The 10,531-nt window shown below is 36.6% G+C and overlaps 1 protein-coding gene across 1 annotated transcript; it reads right to left on the bottom strand.

The window, feature by feature from the left end:
• Nucleotides 1-2,672: 2,672 nt before the first annotated feature.
• LOC121235351 (protein RKD1-like) lies at nt 2,673-4,172 on the bottom strand. The gene is made up of 4 exons (XM_041131699.1): nt 4,063-4,172; nt 3,738-3,879; nt 3,237-3,605; nt 2,673-3,101 (listed from the first exon to the last, which is right to left on the bottom strand). Exons 1-4 carry the CDS (start codon nt 4,170-4,172, stop codon nt 2,907-2,909), a joined length of 816 nt encoding a protein of 271 aa, XP_040987633.1. The 3' UTR covers nt 2,673-2,906.
• Nucleotides 4,173-10,531: the final 6,359 nt, after the last annotated feature.

Genomic DNA, 10,531 nt, shown 5'->3' with positions numbered 1-10,531 from the left:
TATTGAAGTTTATCATCAGCACCTCAGTTCATTCGGATTAAACCAGGAACTCTTTTAGGTCCGATTCGGATTCGGATCCCTCCATTTTCTTTTCCTCCCGCACCTTTTCCTCGAAATGAGAAAGAAAATGGCAGACTCGAATTGTATAATATCACTGTTATCAGCTCCATTCATGTTGAATTCATTTTACCGTGCAGGATCCTGTTCTACTTCTCTCAAACTGTGACTTGAACTCCAGACCCGGAATAGGATGAAATAAATGCAATTGGTGATGAAGGATATGATCTGATGCAAATGATTGAATGTGTGTATGCGAGAATGGATCGACCTATTATTGCCATTTTGGTACTTGAAATGTTAAATGAATATGCATGGGAAGTGGGAAATCCTTCTGTCTCATTCTCACACAATAGGACTAGTGTAAAACAAGCCTGCCCTTTCATCTCTAGCAAACACATTAAACTCATTTGTGGTAGCTTTGCATAAAGTGATTCTTCAACCCAAAGGTTCCTACCAATAGTCTTTGCTGGAGCAGCATCTTTTGAAACAGTGAGACCGAGTCCAGTCTCAAATAGTCACCTCTTGGTTACAAACCCCTGAAAGAAACTTTGCGAAATTGTGGCAATCAAACTCAGATGCGGATATTCTTGGCCACTCTGATTGTTGTACCCAAGAACCACAAAAGCAATAGTAAATTTCTTACTGTGATAAAAGAGTACATTCCCTTTTTCTTCACAAATTGTGCAATTCAGAGGAGATTTCAGCAACATAACCAACTATATGTCTTCAGTTACTTATTGATCTCATCCAGCATCTCATATATCTCCCGCTTTTGGTAGATGTGAAACATCCATCGTCCATAACAAACTCATGTGGTACTTCTTTCAAAACAATTGTGCCATAGCCAGGTGTCGTGTGTTGGTCGTGTGGATTGCTGTGTGCTGCATTAATTTCCTCACTTCCACAGCTTGTCCCACTTGCCAGAGGAATAAATGTTCAAAAGAACATAGTCCCCTGCTTATTGATCTTCAAGTTCAATAAAATGTCCAATCACTCTTTCCCCAAGGGTAGCATGACCCATGAATTCTGTATGTTAGGTCCTGCAAATCAGCACAACCCAAGAGATTTTACCATGCACCCATAATTATGAATGTTAAGTTTTATCCCAAACTCTGCGCTCATATGATCAAAAAAGTCATTCCCTTGTCAACCATCCCACAATGAGCAAGAAATCTAATAGAGGTCTGATCACTCAACCAGAAATCTCTCTCTCTCTCTATTTTTTTTTTTTTTTTTCATCCCACAAAATGTTTCAATAGTTCATCGCTTAGCCAGAAATCATTGAACTCCACGAAACCGCATTCTTGTTGGGCATTCCCTTGTATACCCCATAAGCCTTATCCAAACACCCAGAGTGTGAGTAAATCACAATAAGAGAATTACATAAATAATTATGCTCTTCAATGAAACCACGAATCCTTTCACCAGATTCCAACGTATTCTTTCTGTCACCTATCTCATCAAACACCTTACATGCTCATCACACCTCTCACAAAACGAGTACAAGCTCATGACAAAGTAGTGAGCAATAGGCTGTTCGATCCATGCCCATCTCTCAAAATCCTAGTGTGAACCTGAACTCCCCCTAACAATGAAGAAAGCTTAACACAAAACATAATAGCTAGCAAACGAAGATGCCAAAGGGTTCAAACGCACGTCTCACGGTTTTATTTCCTGTTACATGTAAAACCCCAACCTCCAGAGGGGATTTGCTCGTAGACCAGGCCTTGATCAAGGTATTGTAGTGAGATGATAATTGGTTTCATGAATGGATGGTAATTGGTTACAGTGAGGGTGATATCATAGTCCTACTCAATCTGGTTGCTGCTAATTGTAATGCATCTACACAGCAGTCATCACCTACCTTATTATACCACTTTTCACATTTATATTAATGTTATTATACCACTTTTCACCTTTACCATCAAAAGTAAGGTTCCTGAGTCACTAATTAAGAAGAGATAAACAAGTAATACAAATTAGTTCACTTTTTGACGAGGAAATAGGGTACTTAATTAGGAAAAGATCGTAATAATTTCAACTTTGGTGAGAATACAGTAGCATCTTATATGTTATATTATATTTTGGGAATTCTAGGGAAGCTGGAACTCGACAGGCAAGGAGCTACGTACAAACACTCCCTCAAGACAGACAGACTTCATGAGTCATAACCTAATCCCAACCAAGCAAATAATAGTGGTATTAAACCATAGCTGCGTTTGGACGTAGAGTTGAGCTTAGTTGAGCTCAGTTCTTTATAAATAGTAGTGAGTCGAGAAGTGTAGAGAGTTATGTAGGGTCTATCTAAACTAAATTTAAAGTGTGTTTGAATGTTAAGATGAGTTTAATATTTTTTATGAGAAGTTGAAAAAAGTTGTGGGTGTCACGTATAAAGATGTGTTAAGTTAAAAAAGGTTGTGAGTCCCACGTGTAAGGAGGTTTTGAGTTGAGATGAGTTTAGTAATTTAAAAGTTGAATATTTAGATGTTGACTCAACTTAAAATTAGATTGAGCTCTAAGTCTTGCAACCAAACGCAACTTTAAGTTGCATAATTAACTTGCATGAGTCTCGTCTTCTTTGCATGATACTAATCCAAGATTGGTCACACAAAAGAAAGAAAAAAGTTCGGATTGACCTTTTTCGTTTTGTTTCTTGAAGGAAATTGGCATTGGCCTTGTTATAGTTAGAACATGATATTAATGCAGCTGGTTGGAAAAGCTAGGAATCTTAAAAAGAGAGATCTTTCATCATCATCTTATTCTTCTTCTTCCCTTCTCTCGTTTCTCATGATACCATGTATCCACATTTCCACGAGTGCTGCCAGAAGAGCAAGAGTACTGTGAAATTACATCATCGATCGATCCCTTCCGAGCTTTCTCTTCTTATAGTTAGCTTTAAAACAAGCTTGCCTTAGCCGCTTCGTGTTGTCCTCAAGTTGCATATCTGGGATTTCCTCCAACAACTTCTTCTCCCTCTCTAATATCTCTATTGCATTTCTCAATTTTGCTTCACTCTCTTCTCCTTCCTCTTTACCCAACACCTGCATGATATCGATCCCACGCACTAATTTAATCAGAACACATAAACTGAAATAAAAAAATATAACATATATATATATATATATATATATATAGAGAGAGAGAGAGAGAGAGAGAGAGAGAGAGAGAGTTGGTACCTCTATGTCTTTTATTAGGGTTTGAAGGCTCATCAGCTTCCGATGGGGCCACCTACGAATACCTAACTCCCTACACCTTTTCTTCAAGAGTGTGAGACCCACGTTAAGCTCTTTGGCTGCCTGCATTATGGGCATGTAAAACAACTGAGAAATGGTTTTCCTGGACAACAATCTTGAACTACTGCTGCATTTCTCTTCCCTGCAATCTCTCTTCATCTTCCCCTCCTCTTCACTCCGGTCCGTGTCCTTTTTATCATTTTCGCACAACATTAAATCTTGGTTCTCAGGTTTAATAGTATCCATCTCATTCCAAACTCCTAACCGACTCCCATAACCATAGCAAACATCATCTGCATTGTATGTGAGGAGCTTTTGATCAAAGTAATTCAAACTCGAATGAAAAAAGCAACCGAGGGATACAAGTATGCATTGACATATACATGCATATATATATATATATATATATATATATATATGGTTATAATGATCACCTTGAATTACAGTACTTGTGGCAATTGGTTCAAGTTCCAAAGGTGTATACAGAGGATCATCAGTAGGGAATCTCTCCATCAAGGGAACGGCATCTAGAAAGCTCTCTACTATAGGCAATTCAGACTGCCAATCCATTAGAGAATACCCACTACTGCAACGTACATGAAATAGCTAGTCATATAAAAAGGAAAACAATAAAGTAGTTTATAAATTATAAATCTTCTGCAATTTGATTACTTTTTTTGAGACGACAATGCAGGTACCGCAGGAGAAATCGAAGAATAATACACTGATCAAACCTGATATGTATATATGTCTGTGTGTGTGTACTTACCTTAAGTACTCTACTGAAGGCATTTGGTTTTGAAAGAGGTAAGGGTCGTCATCTCCATAGACCATTTCATTCTTAGACCACCAACCATTGGGACTACTCTGGCTCCCCATTTTCGAAAGAGTTGGAGATCAGAAAGCAAAATACAGGATAAAGAAGGACGGATCGAGGGAATTTGATTTTCTAGTTGTTTCTCAGATCGATATTCGATGTGAGAGTAATGGCATCTACCAGTTTGGAAACTTAATTGATTTGCATGTATGCATTGGATGAGATGCAAAAACGTTGTGGCCGCCAGAAACTTATATATATAATAATGACTAATTAAAAAACAAGATTATATAATTAATGAATATGGGGAACGTGCGCCGGCCATGCATGATGTAATCATGAGTAGTAGCTAGCCTTGTATGTACGTGCAGTGGTAGTACTGGATGTGTGAGTTACAACATAGTGGGAACTAAATGATGATCATGCGAATATATGCATGAATGATCATGACGACAGATTTCTTACATTTTTTGTTTAAATTTCTTTTAAAACTAAGAGAAAATAGACAGTATATCGACGCCATTACATTAGATATTACCATGCATAAACAATAGCATTTAATACTATGAAATCTACTTGCATGAGTATTTATCACTCTCTAAATTATAAATATTATTGGCGAGTGTTCATGTATTGTTACAACTTCATATATATATATATATATTATATATATATTATATATATGAGGCTACTAATTTCTAATTTGCCGGCCACTTAATTACCTGGTTAAACTGATGACATATATTTAAGTATTTTAATTGTGAGAATTTTAAGAATCTGCATGCATGCCACGTCTCTTCTAGGATAGATAGATATAACTTAATTGGACACGATATTCGTCGTGATCATATACATATATACATGATACATACGCGTGATGAGTTGCAGTTTGATCTTTTTGAGGCACAAAATCTAAACTCGGACTCCTCCTAGCAGCCATAATGATTATCTCCGCAGCCCACTTTTCCTGCACTTCGATAATATATATATATATATATATATATATATACACACACACTCACACATGCATAACGTACCTTATATGGATTGTTGAATTAATATCGCATGAGAAAATATATGTGGCTCAATCACTTCTTTTTTTTTTTTTTTTCACTTCATTAGATCAGCTTAATTATAAAGAAAACTGACTGGGAGTTACAGTTCATGAAACTCATTAATATATTTTTAATATTTCTCCTCGATGCAAATGAGTGGTAGAAATGATTGAATATTAGTGTGTGTATATATATATATATATATATATATATATATATATTAGGCTTTAAAGACTATTATTTCCTTTAAATGACTGATCAAGAATAAATACACTGAATTTCTTCTACCATCCGTACTCATGATCTTAATGGAAGTCTATCCCTTTATGCATGCATGTTCAAAATTTAAATGAGATGTGTAAGGGAATTTTCCCTCCCCCAGGACCCATGTGACAGGCCCATAAGGAGTCCAATTCAGCCCAAGTACCTTTCTATGAAGGAGCCCCTTGCCCCTCCTTGGAATAACCGGGCTGCAAGTAAAACCAACCCTTAAAGCAACACCCACGTGGGAAGGAGGGATGACATAGACAGATGAGACTAGTTACCCTATCGCCCATTTCTATTTTATATTGCAAGTGCAGCATGGTCGCGTTGTGGTGAGAATTTGAAGGGTACTGTGAGGGAGGTTATCCCACCCCACCCCCCCAGCGGATCGAGACACGAGGTCCCAACCCACAATGAGACCTCATGACTCTCGGTCACCCACAGAATGAAGATGGGCCTCGAGACAGCCCAGCAATAGGAGAACCAGGATAAAGGATAGAATTGGGCTGACCTGGGAGGCCCAAGGTTGAAAGGCAAAGCTATATACATAAAGCATGGGAGATCCCCGAGCAAGAGGGCTTGGAACATTTAATGGCCGACAAGCCTTGCACCTGATGTCAGAAACGACCACTACCACCTCCAGATGACTGATGGCAGGAAGGACATGGAAGTGCACGCCAGGGTAGAGGCACACCGCATTTAATGACTGGCAAAGTTTACATGCCACGACAAGAATGGTTACATACTAGTCTGAATGGCCACGATCAGGCATAGCCCACCTGTTGCCTGACAAAAAGCTGGGAGGACAGTAGTACGATCCAAGTATGAAGCAGCACGACCATAATCGACAAGACAGGAGATCATCTGCTGCCAAGGCCACATCCCACACACCAACATGCCACTACTAACAAGTACCTGGGACCACACCACCCCATATATATACTCCCTCCCAGGGGTAAGGAAAACTCTTTAAGCTCTCACGCTTTAGCACAAACTACTAAGGAGATTGACTAACTTAAGAATCAGAGGCTCTCCAACTACCACAAAGCCCTCCTAATCCCCCTTTGTTTGCTTGATTGTACAAATATAAAGGCTCAAATCCAAATTGTTAGAATCGAGCCCAAAGACATATGAAACACGACGTTAACAAGGTGAATATCAAACTTTGTGACCAAAACTTTGGGAAAGTACATGATTGCATAATGGGTTTCGGAAAAAAGTACATATATTTTAACATTTAACCCTACCTAATTATGATTGGTCGAAAACTTTTCAATAAAAAATATTATGGATTTCGACAAAAAAAAGTTGCATGGGTTAAATATTAAAATAGGACATACATCCGACAGAAATTTTATTTTTATCCAATTATTCTTTTGATGATATGGATGGTTTTTTAATTGACTAGTTGTTTAGGTTCATAATCTCTTTAAACTTTTTTTAAGGGAAACTGTCATCATTCATTCATGAAAGAAACTTATATCCAAGACCGGATACATGCAGGGATATCCCCAAATCAACCATTACCTCATAAATCAATTAATGCATTTGGAACTCCATCAATACACTATGTCCTTTTTCTGACTGGTTTGGTCTTTACTACTGCTGATACTGCCTATAGACAAATGTCCAAGCGACAACATTCTGCCTAAACAGAAACTCAACCTCACCATTCATCAAAAGAGAGGACCCGACCTCTACAGACGTCCAATAAACAAACTCCTTTTTTTCACTAAACAATAAGAAAAGTAGTAAAATAGATGCGAAAAATGACGGATTACAATTTGGACCAACTCTAGTAGGCTTTGCAATCTGACAGCACATGAAGGCACCACGTTTGTCTCTTTTCAGCCACATAAGTCAAATCTAAAAGATCTGATGGTGACAATTCCGGTGATCAGGCACATGTGGCTAGAAAAGCAACCGAAATGGGTGGCACATGAGGACCATGCCTTGTGATTTTCGCAAAATCGCCACTATCCTCTAAACGAGTTACGGCCTAGGAGTCTTCTTGTGCTATGCGTATCTCTCGAGAGTTTATGGAAAACTGCAGATCTGTCATTTTCAGCTTCGAAAGAAACACACACACAAAAAAAAAAAACTACAAAAATATAATTACCTTGAAAGACAAAGTGAGTAGATGGAGAAATGAGGGAATGAAAGGGAGAAGGAGATGGAACTCATATCTGGGGGCTTTTTACAAGAGAGAGAGAGAGAGCTTAGGGCTTTTTACGGGAGAGAACGGCCGCTCGAGATATGAAGTCATCATCCCTTTAATTAGGTAATATATAAAAAGTATAACTGAAATTAATGAGAAGTAATTATATATATACTCTTAATAACTGTGTGGTTTGCTCAGTCACTACAACAGAAGAGGTTTTTTGGAATGAAAATTTTCATCCCAAAGAACTGTGATTTTATCACAAAATATATTTTAGAACGAAAAAAATCTGTCCTGAAGTCGTCCCAGTATCAATGTCCGAAAAGGTTTTTTAGGACTAAAAGTTTAATTTTGTCCCAAAAAATATTTTTTGAGATGAAATTGAGCAAAACTGTTCGATAGCGTTCGAAAAAAAAAAAAAAATTTAAGACGATTTAGATTCGTCCTAGATTTCCGATCAAATGGTAAAACCATTTTGTTCTACCATAAATTATGTTTGAACGCATACTTCGTGAGTGGTCGACCGAAATAAATTTGTTCAAACGGAAAAACATTCAAACATTAATCTTGGTGGTTGAACAGAATCCGAACAATTGTTACATTCGAACAGTTTACAAGTATTGTTTGAGCGTCTATTACAAATTACATTCGAATGTTCTATATTACTGTTCGAATGGTTTGATTGCTTTTGTTCGAATTATTATCGGTCATTTGAGTAGGAAGTACTTGATTTTATCTAATAATAAAAAACCAAATACACATACACCATATTTTAAAAAAATACATTACAATTTGTTAATATGCATAAAAGTAGTCTCATAAGTGCAAACAAAATAAATAAAACAATACTAGTGTTTATCATACAAAAACAGATATAAAACCTATATGTATAATGTAAATAAATTGTTTGGAGGCCTCAATTATTGCATAAATATCTGCATTTGAAGTTGCAGCTCTATCTCCATGAAAGAAATAGAAAACATTATTGAACGATGAAGAAGAGCTAGAAGTCTTGAACGCAAACCCTTCAAATATCCTGATGGTGGACCGATTGTTCAATTAATTATTACTTGAGGGCTTCCTCTTATTTTTTTCCCTTTCCAATTTTAGAGCTGAAGAAAACTGACTAGGACGTTCAAACTCCTCTTTCACAAAAATGATTATTTGTCCTCAATGCAAACGAATAGTGGATGATTAATTATTAGCTGCTCATAAGTCACAGAAGAATTTAGATGTTGTGGAATCGACGCCCAATATTATTAAAAGATGGTACATGTTTTGCATTTGCACAGGATTCTAGTGACTCGTTGCATCAAAAAATTATAGTCCATCTACAAATTATAGGAAGTGTTCTAAATAAAAAATAATTATAAAAAAAATCAATCTATCAAAAATTAGATAATCTAATTCCAAGTCAGATAAAAGATAACATTAAATATTAGATAAATATTTTAACCACAAAGAGATCTCACAAAAAATAAATTCACAAACAGATTTAGTTTGATGAATACGTTAGATTGTAAAATTATTTTTCTTGTATCATAGAGCTAGCGTATCATACAAACTATGTCAGCTCGTGGTTTTACTAAAAGTAAATACTAAGGTAAAATTCACTCTTCACTCTAACCATGAATCCTGTGTGAGCACTATACAATTCTTTAGGATCCACATAACGTACATCTTTCTAAAGTTAAGACAGTCTAATTTAGTCAAACAATTGGAGAAAACCTCTATTCGTGATCCAGAAGTACCTTGTGAAATTTGACTGATATGGGTTGATATCCAACAACCTTGTAACAGGCAACTCGATTATGGTTTAAAGTTGATCAACAATTTAATTATGTGAACTCAACAACACGTATATGACTGACGATCATGTCCATAATTTTGTATTCAGCCCTAGTCTCCCAAGTCCTACCTCATATCTCTAGGATGGCATCCTCCGATAACCACTCTGGGTTTTTCACCATCATCGTATTTCCTCCATCGTTGGTACCATCAAGATATCTTGTCTATATTCCTCCTAATCTTATCCTACCCAATAATGTATTATTCTATTCAATCTTGATTTCCTATATATGCTTGCCCTGTTCAGAAACTGTAGCTACCTTTACATTTTCTATACATATTTGCAAACACTGGACATCATCTGAAATTATATGATACCATTCTAGATTGTAATGAGTACCTAGAACCACCTGTACTAGAAATATGAGGAGACGTGGTGTTGTTTGGGAAGTTTGATGAGATTATCTTTTTTCAAAATTTCTCAAAATTTCCTTCTCAAATATCACTCAAACACAACAATTTTCAATTTCAAATCCCAAACATCACTTAGATGAAAAAGTTGGAGATTTTAAATTGAAAAGCACTTTATATTTGAATAATGTTTGAAAATGATATAATGAGAAGTTTTGAGAAAACATGATAATATCACGTTACCCAAACAAGCCAACGTAAGGACCAACAACTTATCAATTTCAAGACCACGATTCTCAACAGCCTAACACCTATCAATTTTTCCATCCAAAACAGTCGAAAAGCACCCAATTGGGTAAATGCTAAGCCTTACATTTGAAACAAACAATATTAAGATTAACTACACAACTTTCGAGCACCCCACTCAGTCTTTTGTCTTCAAAATCGTTTTCCAAGGGCCCCCCAATGCAATCTCATAACTCTTTTCTACCCTAGCATTCCTCCCAACAAAAGTGGAAATCTTAATATGCACCTGTTGTGGATGAAAGGTAGGAATATGTTTCTTTTATTATTAAGCTCAACTTAGCCAAACAGTAGAAGAGAAAATGGCTCATTTCATGGGACAACTTGTGACCTCCTAACAACAGTTGGTTATGTTCCCAAGTGTGTCACAGCAATTTATCTTGCAATCTCACAACTCTCTATAGGCGCCCTTTCAGCATCCTAGGGTGAAAGCCACATA

The sequence above is a fragment of the Juglans microcarpa x Juglans regia genome, chromosome 6D, assembly GCF_004785595.1.
Source record: "Juglans microcarpa x Juglans regia isolate MS1-56 chromosome 6D, Jm3101_v1.0, whole genome shotgun sequence".
Taxonomy (NCBI): domain Eukaryota; kingdom Viridiplantae; phylum Streptophyta; class Magnoliopsida; order Fagales; family Juglandaceae; genus Juglans; species Juglans microcarpa x Juglans regia.
The sequence above is the reverse complement of the archived record's forward strand: the minus strand, read 5'-3'. Positions and strand labels throughout refer to the sequence as shown.

Bases quoted from the DNA above. Each gene is read 5' to 3' on its own strand.
- LOC121235351 (XM_041131699.1), bottom strand. From the start codon at position 4,172: ATGGGGAGCCAGAGTAGTCCCAATGGTTGGTGGTCTAAGAATGAAATG. The intron at 3,880-4,062 runs GTAAGTACACAC...TGTACGTTGCAG, and splicing joins CCTTCAGTAGAGTACTTAAG to TAGTGGGTATTCTCTAATGG. The intron at 3,102-3,236 runs GTACCAACTCTC...GATATCATGCAG, and splicing joins CCCTAATAAAAGACATAGAG to GTGTTGGGTAAAGAGGAAGG.